The 15,268-nt window shown below is 40.3% G+C and overlaps 1 protein-coding gene across 2 annotated transcripts in view; it reads right to left on the reverse strand.

Annotated features, from left to right (window-relative positions):
- Positions 1-14,959, reverse strand: part of flvcr1 (FLVCR choline and heme transporter 1) — a 33,994-nt gene extending 19,035 nt beyond the window's left edge. The window contains exons 1-5 of one of the 2 annotated variants that reach the window (XM_073050867.1): positions 14,130-14,957; positions 6,153-6,297; positions 4,269-4,406; positions 3,244-3,311; positions 1,157-1,260 (exon numbers count right to left, since the gene is read on the reverse strand). In XM_073050867.1, the coding sequence (XP_072906968.1) occupies positions 1,157-1,260; positions 3,244-3,311; positions 4,269-4,406; positions 6,153-6,297; positions 14,130-14,771 (1,097 nt within the window). In that variant the 5' untranslated portion in view covers positions 14,772-14,957. Of the gene's footprint in view, positions 1-1,156; positions 1,261-3,243; positions 3,312-4,268; positions 4,407-6,152; positions 6,298-14,129 lie in introns of both variants that reach the window. The other variant, XM_073050868.1, reaches the window with a different exon arrangement.
- Between the last annotated feature and the right edge of the window lie 309 nt (positions 14,960-15,268).

Here is a 15,268-nt window from a genome sequence, read left to right on the forward strand (position 1 = left end):
GTTTTGCACCGTGGACCGGTTTAATATTGACAATATTCTTGTGGACTGGCTAATGGGGGGGGGGGGGGGGGGGGGTAATCACGACCGGAATATAGCGATACTCGAAGTGAGTTCCTTATGTCCAGTCTATTCTGTAATTTCGTGGCTCTCATCACTTGCTTCTGTCCCGCTTGCTCACGTTTTTTCCCCCTCAAAAAACTCAACGGGTTTGTCTTTAAGTGCAAGGTGCTTGGACTCAAGGTACTGAAGCAGTTTTGAGGGCTTAATTGTCTCATTAGACAGCCTCTGGGCCTGAGCTCCAGCTTCCCGCCTGCCTGCCGCCAGACGCTGTGGCCAGGTGCGGCTGATCGTGTGTGGGGTGAGAGGACAAGGTAATGGCCGGAGGTCCCTGTGCTGAGGCCCTGGTGGTCAGTCCACAGACAGCAACCCAGCAAGGAGTGTGACAGGGCACCCATCTCACCCCCCCCCCCCCCCCCCCCCCGTAGGTAGGTAGGACCGATCGGCTGACAAAAGGCTGGCTCGAGGGATGACTTTCCATAGATTTCAGCGAGGTAGCTGCTCTGCTACTTACAAAACCCTGAACCCGAATTAGGTTGTCAGCGAATATTTTAGCACCAGGTTCCCCACGAACATTCGGTGTGCTAAATAGGTTCAGAGGCAGCGCCCATCTGTTCACGCTCCAGGCCAATAGCAACAGCACTTCTTGCCAGCCTTGTAAGGCGGCCGGTTACCCGAGGCCAACCAGTGATCCCTGGCGCAAGGGTATCACTGTGTTTAGACGACTGATAACCTCGCGTGGGTAATGGCCATGCGTGCGTTCAACAGTGGGCGTGACAGGGAACGAGGAAAGGTGCAGCTGACTCATATCGTTTTCTCTTGGCCCAGTAGCACATGCTTTGCAGCCCAGTGGTTGGGGACCACTGAATTACTGTTAATATTCTTGGTTGAATAAAATCAGTAGGACACTTCAAATTGGCATCAAAATGCCCAGAATATAACTAAAAAGAAAAAGGCGAGGCAGTCACTTCTGTTAAATGGAGACGTTATGTTAACTGAAGGTTCAAAAATCTAATAACAATGCTTAAAAAATCATCAGCGTACTTAAACAACATAATTAGGGCTCTTTACTCATGCTGCAGTGGGGTAACATACTTACTTGTATGCCTTTGTACGATCCACCCAGAAACCAGAGATGATGGAACCTACCATTCCTGCTACCACTAAAGTTAATCCAATTCTACCAGCATTCAATTCTTGTCCCTTAGCAAAAAAGAAAGTGACATTATAATGTATATTTCACATAATAATTACACATGTATGGCAAACTGCATCAATAGCTTCCAGTGAATAGACTGTAAGTGAATAACTTTATGCCTTCTACCAATGACATAGCTAGGCAAGGTGAGAAGGTGCTGAAGAGACTATAGGGAGATTACTGAAGAGAGAAAGCTGAGAAACAGGACCTCCAGGGTAGTAATCTTTGGATTGCTGCATGTGCCATGTACCAATGAGGTTAAGAATAGGATGAATTGGCAGGTGAATGCAAGGGCCGAGGGGTTCAGATTTATGGATCATTGGGATCTCTTCTAGCCAAGGTTTGAGCTGTAGAAAAAGGATGGGTTATACCTGAACCCGAGGGGGTCCAATATCCTTGTGGGCAGGTTGGCTAAAGTTGTTTGGGTAGGTTTGAACAAATTTGGCTGGGGGATAGGAACCAGAGTGATAATGCAGAAGTTGAAGTAGTTGGTTTACAAAGAGGCAACATAAAAGGCAGACAAAATTGAAAAGTATGAATATAGGATGCTGGAATGCGCACAGTATGGAGAACAAGGTCGATGAACTTGTAGCAGTTATTGATTGCCATGCATGATGTTGTAGGCAACACTGAATCATGGCAGAAAGATTAAGGATACACATTATATCAGAAGGTAGGTAGGCAGAGTGGTGGCGTGACTGTTGGTAAAAAATAAATCAAATCATTAGAAAGGGGTGTCATACGGTCAGAGGTGTTGAATCGTTGTAGGTAGAGCCAAGGAATTCTAAGGGTAAAAAGACTCTGATGGGAGACATATACAGGCAACCAAGCAGAAAAATGGGATAGAAAATTCTTGCCAAAAGGGCAAATTTACAAGTTATGAAGGATTTCAATCTGCAGGTGGATTGGGAAAATCAAGTTGGCCCTGGATACCAAGAGGGGGAGTTTCTAGAATGCTTATATGGCAGATTTTTAGAGCAGCCTGTGGTTGAGCCCACTAGGGGATCATTTCAAGAGGACTAAAAATATAAAAGGATGTAATGTTGAGACTTTGAGCACAGGTGAGGCCTCACTTGAAATACCATCAGCCGTTTTAGGTCCCTTTTCTTAGAAAGGATGAGCTGAGAATGGAGAGGGTTCAAAGGAGGCTCATGAAAATTATTCCAGGATTGAATAGCTTGTCATTTGAAGAGCATTTGATGGCTTTGGATCTGTATACACTGGAATTCAAAAGAATGAGGGGTTACCCAATTGAAACCTTGATAAGACTAGATGTGGAGAGGACACTTCCTGTGGTGGAAGTGTGCATGACCAGAGGACACAGCCTCAGAATAGATAGGCATCCTTTTAAACAGAGGAGAAATTTCTTTAGCTAGGGAATGGCAAATCTGTGGAATTTGTTATCACGGGCAGCTGTGGAGGCCAAGTTTTTATGTGTATTTAAGGGCTGACAGGGTTCTTGATTGGTCAGGACATGAATGGATATGGGGGGGGGGGGGGAGAGAGAGAACACAAGGATTGGGGGAGAGAGGAAAAATGGATCAGCCATTATGAAATGGAGCAGCAAACCTGATGGGCCAAATGGCCTAATTCTGCTCCTGTATCTCATTGACTGTAAAACTGATTAACTTCATGCATTCTACAAAATACCAATGAATCTATAAAAAAATGCAACAGTGTTTATGTTCTGACATCTACAAATCACACTGTAGAATAAAAAGTATGGATGGAGAATTAACTATAGAACTGTAACACTACCTCTAATTTAACTTTTAATTGAAGTAACAGAAATAGATCAGTAGATAGAAATAGTACAAGAACCGAAGGCAAATAGGCTACTCAATTAATTTATCTGGCATCAATATCAGATTCCGTTAGTAATCTGGACATCATTTCAATAACGATCCACACAGTACCTCGATTCACTTAGGGTATTTGCTAAATTCTATTTTAAAATCTCATTTCAAAAAATATAAAGGTTTACTTACCTCATAGTGAGCAATGATCATTTGATTTAATAGTGTTCCTACTGAATAATATGACCCTGTCAGAATACCTAGAAAATATTACAAATTCAAGCATTACTGTCAAAGATTTACAATTCATAAAACTGTACGTTTTGTTAAATTCCTAATTTTCTTGCTCATTTACTTTATCTGGAATGTCAGAAAGATTTGGAAATCTTAACTTCAGCATTCCAGCTAATTTAAAGCTATCGTTCATCAGAGTCTAAATTAAATCTCAACAAGTATCCCCAGCTGTGAAACATGCAGTGTAGGAGCTAGTCTGTCTTTTATGGTACTGTGAAATTGCAAACAGTCAATCCATTGACTAAAGCATATCAAACAGCAATTGATCCGAAGGTAATCCAAAATCGTTCCGCAGGACTGGAGAGCTGAGAAGTTGATTGGTGAAAGAGACAAGGCCATGGAAGAAAGAAAAGGGGGCAGGAGCAGAGGGAGGCAATGGGTAGGCAAGGAGATAACGTTGGGGGGGGGGGGGGGGAAAGAAGAGGATGGGAAATGGTGAAGAGGGGGGCATTACCAGAAGTTCATGCCATCAAGTTGGAACCTACCCAAACGGAATACAATGTGTTGTTTCTCCAGAACCTGTGTGTAGCCTCATCACAACAGTGGAGGAAGCAATGGATAGACATATCAGAATGGGAAGTGGATAAGTGGCCACTAGGAGATCCTGCTTTTTCTGCCAGAAAGACTTTGCTGTGGATACTTTTATAAGTGCTTTATGTATAGCTTTGGTTGCACCACAGTGTTCTGGTGAATCTCTTGCAATTGAAGCCCTGCAATTTATACATCTTTATACAAGTGATCTTCAACAAATGAAAGACCTGGACTATCAACACTAGAATAATGCTGGAAGCTTCACTTTCCTAACAATTATGAAAACCAGTCACCTCTGAGAACAAATCAATATGAAAATTACCATTTGTTACTCATTAAACCAAACTAAATGCTTGAGTGTTAAAATCACAAAGTAAAACAGAAATTCTTACCATAACTTAATAGCAGTAGCACAAATGGAACACTCTTAAACAAATTTACAATTGATTGTTTGTAGGAATACTGATCAGGGCTTTCCAAAAGCACTGCTTGGGACTGGCTTGGAGGAAGTGGAGGCTTGTCTTTAAATACTAAGTAGAGAAAAGATACCAAACAAAGCAAGTCAAATTTCAGATAACATAGAATTAAAAGTGGACTGTAAAGTCCAGCTTAGTTTTAAGCAACAGTATCACAAGAATGTAAAATACAGACCAAATTCTCATAAGCAACTTCATGACTTAACTATTTCACAAAATTTACAGGAGATTGAAATTCTGTCATTTCTAGACACTTTAAGAAACCTGTTACAATTAGTATTTACTCTACCCACAAATCAACAGAAGTTTCTGAAACCATAAGCAGTATGTCATTGGCAAGTCAGGTAGTTTAATTACCAATAGTTTCTTAACTTCTGTGAAGTGAGCAGAAACAAAGCTTACAGGTCAAGTTTAACCATATTCTATACACATGTGAAACTCATTGTAGACAGTCAGACATGGAAGAATATAGAACAGGAGTATAGGATGAGAAGATTAAACAATGAGGATAAGCTAAGGAAGTTTTTAAAATAAGAGATGGAGACTGCACGATTTAACAATAGAAAATTATAAATAAAATATTGAAATTGAAAGGGCTTTCCTACAGTCAAGAACTAAATGTTCAGAGACTATTAATAACACTGAAGACAACAGTGTGAGGCATGACAGACTCCTTGAAACCACCTTGAAGAATAAGGATCTTAAACAATGCTCTGGAGGATAGAGTGCCTCAAACAGGTTGTCAAAAATGGGGGGAAGAGTAAAGAAAATGGCATGAGAATAGATACATGTCTTATCCAAGATGCAATGCCTGACAATGAGTTTACTCGCAAATTCTTCCCTAGGTCTTTCTTTTTGGCATCTCCTGCGCCAACTTACTGACATTAATTTAAAGGGAAAAAAACCATAACCATAGAACGCCAATGTCAGGAAGAGACAGCAGTTCAGTGTGAATTCAGGTTACTGGATTTCAGATCTGCTGCATTTGCACAATTAGGTCATTTGAATTTATTCCTATAGGTCTATTTGCAGATTAAAACAAATATTTTCATTTTTACTTGGACTACAGATACTTCCAGCAGCAGACATCATCAAAGGGGTTAAAATGTCTCAGCAGGACCTCAATTTTTCTAATTCTTTTATCTGGAATTTACTTCTCCCATTCTTATCTCTTTCCATGTGGTAACAGGAGTCAAAAATTAAATGGACTTTAAGTCTAAGATAAGAACAATAAAATGCTTTAATGGTGCAACTGACTTCAAGGTTCAGTTCCTAATACAAATTCTTATGTTCTGATATTACTGGGGTCTGTTACAAAATGCAAGGCTATTTTTCGGTTATTCTACACAAAGAATTAATTATACTCTCCATAATATTCTATTTCTCCATTTCATTCAGAAATAAAGATGACATTCTGAGCATACATTTTGCATCAGTTCACATAATTAACTCATTCTGCTAAATATATATTAATATATTTTGCACTATTTTGCATAAACAGAGTGCCATGTGGGAAAACCCTGTTTTACAGTTCTAGAACTGCATCTACATTCAATAACTTTTGCAGTAATGTTGATACCTAATGAACGATGCTCAAATTGGACCTGGATAGTCGATTGATTATTATAGACTCCCACTGAATGACCGAATACAACAATGAATTGGAGAGATCATTAATACAAATAGTAGTATCTATCCTGTCTCTTAGTTTTAACTACTCCACAAAGTAAAGTTGCAGTGTGATTTTGCTGTGTATAAACTATATAACCTACCACTTGAAGCAGAACTAAATAAGCTTACCTGCTACAACCAGGATGAACAACATAGTGGCTATGGCAGCTGTTCCATAAAATAATATACTTATGTTGCTTGCCATCAGATCAAGATCATCTGGAGTATTAGGCACCAAAATTGGAGGCAAAAGAAAACCTAAAGCCACACCAAGCTGTGAAACAAAGGAACAAACCAAAACATATGTGAAAAATAGTGTTTACAACTAGTTAAATTTAAAATATCCATCTATAATACTCATAAGCATCAGAATTCAAACCCTAGCATTTAATTTTACCTGCAGTGATTTGAACAAACTGATAAAATCTGACATTTTTAATGAGCTACAGCTGAAATTGCAATGGAAAAATAAAAAAGGGAATTTCACTCCCCATTTTCACCCAGATACATCTCTAATCTGAGTGCAATTTAGATTTTGAACATTGCAGAGTTCTAGCTGTGCAGCTCAATCATTCAGATATATCCAACAAATTCTCTGCCTCCAATGGAGGAAACAAAGGATATTTGGGATGCAATTGACATTTCAGATCTTAGAAAATGAAGGGGTAAAGATCAGAGATATAGCAGGAAGGACCATGAAGGGATTCAAATACTGGAACAAAAAATTTTAAAAACAAAAGTATCTTTAAAGCAGAAGCCAGCATAGCCACAAAATAAATGGATGATCAGCAAGGTTTGGTGTAACTTACAATGTGTACAGATTTTGATGTTCTCATGTTTATGTAGAGTAGAAAAGACTAGCAAGGACAGCAACTGAATATTTAAATCATCAGGTAACAATAGGACAGCCGAGTGTTTTTAATCAACAGATATGTTGACACAGGCTTTGTTATGAAGGCAGTATATCATTTAACAAACATCCACAAAAATGTTAAATGACAACTAAAACAACATTAAAAACTTAACCAATAAAAACCTGATTTTCAAATGTTATCCTGGGCAATATCAGGAGGTGGAAAAAAGGCAGTTTTAGTAATAAAGTAATTCTGTGGATTAAAATTCAAAAGTATCAAAAATTACAAAGGGTAAAATGTCTTAGCCTGTCTTAATAATTCCCTGGAATAGAAATGATAAAGGATACAAGGTGGGAGACTGAAGGAAAAAGCTCAAGTTCTCCATATTTTGTTGTACAGGAAGTCTATTCTCATTTGTTTAACTAATCAGCATACTCAATCTGAAATGGTGGAGTTATCTTAGAAGGCATTTGAGGTGAAGCCAAGAAGACTTGACCAACATGTGGAATCCATTTGCACAATTAGAGAATGATAACAAAGCCAGCCATTTGACGAAGTTTGTTCTAATCTCTGCAACTGCAATGCAGCCAGTCCCATGCTTCTATCCTCTTCCCACAGACCGGCAATTACTTTCTTCATATCACCAAAACTGGCATGTAATCAAATAGGACAAAGAAATAACACCGAGGGAATGTAGAGAAGTGAAATGACATCAGGGCTTTACTTTTTGTGATTCTCTAAGAATTTAACCAAGCTGGAAAATAATCCAGTTTGACAACAGAGTAGATATGGGAGAAAATTGAGAAACTGGATATGTCAAGTTGAAGTCAAGAAAAGTGAAGAGGGATCGTTTAACATAATCAAGATGGCAAAGAATGCCACGTGTGACTTTTGTAAAAGGTAGCTTCAATACTGTGGTAGGTCATAAACCAGTGTAGTGACTCAAACCGCAAATGAGGGAAAAGGCATGAATGAGGATACAAGGTGCTCAAAGGGTTTGATAAGAAAGGGACTGAGTAACTTCCCTTTCAACACCAACTTCCTCTGAAAGGAGTTGTTAAGGAAATGTATGCCTGCCCTCTTGAGTAATGTATTGAACTTGTGTTCCAACCGAGACTCCTTCCTTTATTTGTAGCATAGACAAGTTGGGCCAAATGGTCTGTTTTCATGCTATATAATTCCTTAACTGCTTTATCAACAAAATGATTGGAGTGCTTTTTCTGTCCTTCTTCCATCCATCATTCACCTATTCTATGTTCTGACCTTACAGTACAAAACTACATCACTGGCTGTACAACATTTCTTCGAAAGGGAAAGGGTTACTCCAGGTGAGGCAGCAGTCTGTGGGTACAGAAACAATTTATGATTCAGGTTAGTGATCCTTCACAAGAAATAACAGAAAAATGAAAAGTTTGTTTAAATGATGAAGGGGAGGGTAAAAGAACAAGCCTGTGATAAAATGGAGATCTAGATTGTCCAAGGGTTATAATACCAGCAACATCTATGAAGGGAGTAAAACTGAGTGAAGTGGACAATCTTGTATATGAACTGGTCACTTCTGACTCAAATGGGAAAGGTTGATTATCTAAAAAGTTGAATTCAAGATCAACTGCAGGAGTGCAACATGCCATGGCCAGAGGTGCAACTCCCCAAGCTCTTGCTGGTCATCTTTAGAACAAAGTAGGAGGCCAAAGACAGAGCATGATAGAAAATAAGTGCAACAGGAAGCCAGAAGCTCAGGGTCATCCTTGATGATTGAACTGAAGTAAACCGCTTTTGGCAATATCATTTGGCAATAATATTTTAATCCCTTGATAGGTGTGAAGGCACAAGGGACATTGCATCTCTCAAGTTATGAGAGAACAACATGATATGAGGAGGGTGGTTTGTGGAGATGTAAGAGCAAACCAAATACATGTTGGGAACAATCCCATCAAAATGCAGAAAGATGAGGTGTGAAAGATGTGTTCAAAGGCAAAATTGCCCCCCCCCAAAGCAAAAATACATTTGTGCTTTTTATTTTTCAGTTCCAGTGGAAGATCAATGACCCAAAATGTTAACTATGCTTCTCTACACTGACCTCTTCAGTGCTGATTTTCACTCGACTTTCAGCACCTGTAGTGCATTAGATTTTTATCCACCATAAGTATAGAGTATACTTCTTACAATCATTCACTATTCTATGCATTTCAATTTCAGATATTCTGATGATTCTTCTTTCAAAACTTGTGTTTCAAGCATTTTCACCTGATGCGATTGACAACCTTCAGCCACACTTGTTCTACTTCTCCCTAGTCATTGCTCTTTCTTTGAGAAAGATGTCTGAGATTCTACTAACTTCACTTTCCACACTCATCAACTTCCATATTCAGTACCATTTATCATTAGGACTGCCCCACTGCCAAAACTGCTCCACTTGGGATGAGATACTAATATAAAATTATGGCATCCTCAAGAAAAACAAGGTGAAGAAAAGTCAACATTTTAATATTTTGCATCAATCACAGGGCAGTAAAATGGAATGAAAAGGCACCATGGTCTATCCCAAACACAAGAGATTCTGCAGATGCTTGAAATCATGAGCAACACACACAAAACGCCGGAGGAACTCAGCAAGTCAGGCAGTATCTATGGCAAAGAAGTTTTGACTGAGACTTTTCATCAGGACTGAAAGTGAAGGCGGAAGCTGCCAGAAGAAAGTGAGGGGGAAAAAAGAATGAGGACAAACTAAAAGGTGTTTGGTGAAGCCAGGTGGGTGGGGGGGGGTTGAAGTAAACAAGCTGGGAAGTAATCAGTGGAAAAGGCAAAAAGCCAGAGTGGGAAATTGAAGAAAGGAAAGCAATGTTCATGTCATCAGGTTGTAATATGAGGTATAGCTCCTCCAACAGAGTGGCCTCATCATGGCAGATGAAGAGGCCATGGACTGACATATCAGAACAGGAATGGGGATCAGAATTAAAATGGTTGGCCACTATAATTACCCCCCTCATTGATAATAAGTGTTCTGGATAGCAATGTTACTAGGTCAAGAGCATTGAGGTGACAACATGACTATTATTTCTACAAGGAACCCTAACCCTACCGATGCTGAACAGTGTGTTTATATCTTAAGAATGGCATGATAGCTCTCAGCTATACAGTCCAATAATTTTTTTGTCTATATCTATCCCAGGCACTTCAGGAAATTACAAGGAAATAAGAACTAAATGTCTGTTCAGTTGTAAGGTTTATTAAGTATCCCAGCAAAGTTGACAGGAAGTTATTTCAGGAGCGATCTCAAATCTTACAGTCATCGAACCAAAGGCAAGTAGTTAATAGATTATGGGACATTCAATAAACTCCAAAGACTAAAGGAATAAGGAGGGGCAAAAAAGGTGGGATTTGAAAATTGGAAATTAATCACCTGGAGCCACAAAGAGCTCATGATCAAATGCAAGGAAGAGTGCTGAATGAAAGTATATTTATGGTAACCAGGAGACAAGTAGGAGCATATAAACCAAGCAGATCTAGAGTTGAGAGATGTTACAGACAAGGAAATAATCTCCTTTTGCTATGTATCAAGCAGGAGATCTAGCTGGTAAAAATCCTTTACATGTCACAGAACAAACAACTGTGAGAAGTGGAATAAGTGATCAAGTGGTCTGCCAAAGTACTCCAACATAAACATTGGCTATTTTGCTGAGATACCAAGGAACATCTAATACAATTAAACATATCGTTAAGTACCTCAGCAAGCCACTTACGACGAACCTCTTCAAGGAAGCAACCCAGACTCCTGGTTGGGGGGGTGGGGGGTCACACAATATCCTTAAGAAACAGCAATTGAAAAGCCAACACCGATGAACAATTTTCATGGGAAAAAACAATGAACTGCAGTTCAGGGGAGTCCCAACCTAAAGAAATCCTGCACCCTAAAATCTGGAGACCCCTCCAACACAAATTTCCAAAACGGTGACACCTACAACATTCATTGATATAGCAATCTCATCTGAATGGTGCAAACAGTTGCTCCAAAGAAAGTTATGGGAAATATTTAATGCTGCATCCATGCAAAAATGATTTCATCCAAATGAAGATAATCAAATAACCCCATGTTCAAAAAAGTGAAAGCCTAAAATTCTACTTTCTGTGCCAAATCAGTGAACCTCAACCCAAGTGGCAGCTGCAGGTGCAAAAGAATTAATTTTATGGGTACCTAAAATTATTTTGTTATTTCTATCCAAAAATCCATACTGAATCTGAAAACCTTAACTAGCAAGACTATGCCTGTTGGGACAAGTCCTCCAGATTTTAAGTTGCGAAATGCCCACCAGTTTACTCATCAGAACTCTAGATGTATAAATGAACATTTTCAGGGCTCCATGTGTTGCCTAGTGTCTCATGTTGTATTTGTGAACAAATAATTGTTCAATGGATGCAGTATCCTTATCAAATAATTTAATATATAAACCATATCCTGAGATGAACAAAGGACAGCACTCAGACTAAATAGACTTGCTTTTACAGAACTTTCAGCCAACTTTCCTGAGCATGTGCCATTATCTTGTAATCGCTAATTAGTTTGTTGCTTCAGCTCTCAGCTGTAACTAACATTCTTTCTTGTCGGTACCCAGAATGGGTTGGGTGATTGTGGCATTATCAGGCATAATCGTTTACCATTCCCAGTAGGCTTCTTACCTCACTTGGGCTGCATGGAGCAATGATATCCAAGTATGTCAATAAAGTACACTGGGTAGCGATTTGGAATGCTGCTGAAGAAATTCCATTATTACGCCATTCATAATGTCCATGTTATAAAAAGATATACCTGGATTCAGCAGCCGACTCAATGATATTCTGCGATGAGGTCAAGTTTCAAAAGAAGTTGGCTCCAAACTTCAGTCATTAGCCGCAAGATGTATTAGTCAACCAGAATTCCCTGCCACCGAGCGAAAGACCGTAAAACATTATAGGCACTCTTGTTGAGTAAGTCTGTACTTACTCCAGTGTCTATCACTTCTTGCACAAGGACACTCAACATAGCCACTTGGCTTACCAATAATTTGGTTAGGTTACATGATATTGTTCACCTGTCACCTATGCTGAATAAAGATTTATATGGACAGCTTATCGTCCTCTGGCAGTATTACTTGGTATACTTTCTTCCAAAGACTTGAGTTGCAGTCCTTCGTGCCGAATACTTCAATGACTTAGCACCATCCCGCAAAATGACTGTTTACTGAACAATCTGCAGAGTTTACCTCTGGCGGGACATGATTCTCATCCTCCTCCTTGTAGGATCGTTAGTGCAAGAATAATTTGAAGATTCTATTTTGCTCCATGAAATTATGTGATCTGCTAGTCATGATATACGTTGCTAACTGATATAAGAGCTATCACAATTCTGTGTTTGTTCTATGCCTGAAGCTTGCAAATCAGAAGTTTCCAATGTTCCATCTATGCCCAGTATTATGGATGGTGTCACATTTGTAAATTCTCACAACGCTGCTAATTGATTGAAGCTGAAGCTACATATTTGATTGAAGCTACGTGTTTAGTGCCTCAGTGGATTTTTCTAGCTGGGCTAAATCATTCTATGATCTTCAGTAAAAGAATTTTTCAGATGCATCATAGTAGCTTGCCTCACCTGTTATTGATACTTTAACATTAAAAACATAATGGCACATCTTTTTAAAGTTTTGTCTATTATGTTTGAAGTAATTTCAAAACTCAAAATGTCTGAATCCACTTTCTCCTTCAGTGCGAGAGAATTGATCAACTTCTGTATGAAACTGATGGAAAACTGTAGAATTCCTCGTCGACGATTCCTTGAGAATTTTTTAAAGCATTTTTAAAGTTCAGTAGTACAGCACAGAAATTTTCTGGAATTTTCCTTTTTTTAAAAAATATTTTATTTGTCAGATTTTAAGAGAAAATAGAAGACATGTTAAAGCATACAAACAGCAACAAAAATGACTGCTTGAAGTGTACATCAAATACCTCAGTAATAATGGCAAAGACCCCCTTAAGCCAAAACAAAAGGGAAAACTGGGGTGAAAACAAAAACAAAAGATCAGAATAAATTAATTCTGAATGCATCTATGATCTAAGAGAGGGCATTCATGGGCACAGGCACTGTCACAGCCCTAACAGAAAGGGGAAAGGGTTTTGCAAATCTACTCATCAACCCTTTAAAATTACATCAAATCATGTCATACTGAAACAGGTACTAGGAAGAAATCCAACAAGTCAAAAGGCAAGATTTATATTTTAAAAAATGTAAAAACGAAGGTCATATCTAAAGCTCAACAATGAATCCTCACAAATCAAACGGACTAACAATGGAGACCAGAATTTCAGTGGTTAATGGTGGAAAGCATTGGCAAATTTGGCTGTGATTTGTCAGTTCTTTAGTGACCTTCATACCCGAGGGTAAGGACAGGGATGCTTATCTTAATGGAATTTTCTTCTAGTGAAGGTGAAGACTCCATTAAGAGTCTCATCTTGCGCAAAATTGATTGCGTAAGTGATCGCATTCCCAAAGTTAAAAATGGACCGAGATATCAGTTATAGCAGGTAATTAGGATACCGATGTCCTTAGCAAAGAGACGTTCATCTTTGCAATCACCTCTGATAGAAGCATGACGCATGCATCTCTCAGAACCTAGAATGAAATGAACTAGCGCATGCATACGATTAATCTACTTATCCCCAACTCGCAGGGCCAGAAAATTTAACTTGGACGTCCAAGTTGGGGCAGAGAATGCAAATAGACAGAAGTAAAAATAAAATCAATCTTAGGAAAGTGTTAGGAGTCTAAAATCTTTTTATAAGGTGGGAAGGGGGGAAATCGCCATGCACCGGGCCACGCCGGGATTTCAAGAGAACAGCAATCAAATACTGTTCTTCCTTCTAATTTACAGGCGGATGGAGCGCTTAGGTTTAAAACAAAATGTAACGCAACCGTGGAGGTGAGAGGCGCCTTCTGGAACATTCGGAGAACCGAAAAGTCACGGGTGGGTGTGGAAGTGGAAGGAAGAAGGCACCCAATAGCTGCCGATGCAGACAAAACCCCGGAGCAGGCGGCGCTGCGGAAGGAAGAGAGGGCGGGCGTGGTAGGGAAGCGGATGAGCGAAGTGAGGCTTCACCCATCTCACCGTGGCAACAGCGCCGCCCGCCAAGACACCCTCATGTCGCCTCATTGCAGCGTGAACTTGCGCCCCTCCTCGTCCCGCGGCGAGATGGAGAAACGCGAAGCGCCGATGCCCCTTACCTGATTGCCCAGGACGGCGCTGGCGCACGCCGTAGACACCTCTCGGGGCCCGAACCAAACGGAGGCCACTCGAGAGGGCAGCCCGAGGATAAAAATCTGAGCGATGGAACAGACCGTTTGGGCGAACATGGTCACCCCAAACAGGTCTCGCCTTACGCTTGCGATTTTAATCCACGCTCCGATGCAGTTGAGACCGGAACCCAGCAGCGCCACGATCCGCAAGCCTTTCTTGTCGAGCAGCCAGGCGGCGGGGAAGATTAGAGGGACGTAGACGAGCATGTAGACAACCGACAACCAGTCGATCTGCTCGTAGGAGACTTGGTAGAAAGTGCTGAAGATATTGGAGATGATGCTGTACTGGATCCATTGGAAGGCGTTGATCATCGAGTACAGACTGAACACGGTCAGGATCAGGAACCTGGTCCAGTAAACCCGGCACTCTATCGGCTTCACATCGCCAGTCAGCATGGCCTCTCTCTCTTCCGGAGACCGCGCACCTTTCTCCGTGGCTCCTTCGCGCTCCGCCGTCTCGACATGACCGTTAATACCGTTGATTATCACACTTTTGTTGCAAACGGCGGATGCCTTCTTCGTGGCAGGACATCCTGTTCCTTCGACGTCCATTGTCACCTTTTGTTTCATTCTCAGTGTTATTTCGACGTTAAATAAGATATATACCTGTTTTATTACCTATAAAAGCGGATTGTATATCTGCTTGACAATTAAAATCCTGTGTGTGTCTCGTTTGTGTAAAATTGTGTAAAATTTTCAAAAAAATTCTGATTACATTCACACTTGCGAGCGCTTCCTAAGTAATGAGACGAAGGCAAGGGACTAGCGGTTTTAATCAAGCGCTGACGTCGACTTTCGGAGGGCGGGGTGATGATTGGCAGCTGCTCTGGGCCAATTGAACAGGAGGTTAGGCTGCGGCAAGAATTAACGCGCTTTCTAACCAATCAGACGCCGAAGTAGGGGGAGCCCGCGCAGAGAAAGAGAAACCATTAGCGAATCAAGTCCCCGGCCAATGTCGTGCAAATACGATTGACATACCATTCAGCGAATCAGATATGCAGATTCAACGCGATTAAGACGAAATGATTGACATTCAATCTGTCCAATGGGTTGTTAGTAAACCGATG

Source organism: Hemitrygon akajei, chromosome 7, assembly GCF_048418815.1.
Source record: "Hemitrygon akajei chromosome 7, sHemAka1.3, whole genome shotgun sequence".
NCBI lineage: Eukaryota > Metazoa > Chordata > Chondrichthyes > Myliobatiformes > Dasyatidae > Hemitrygon > Hemitrygon akajei.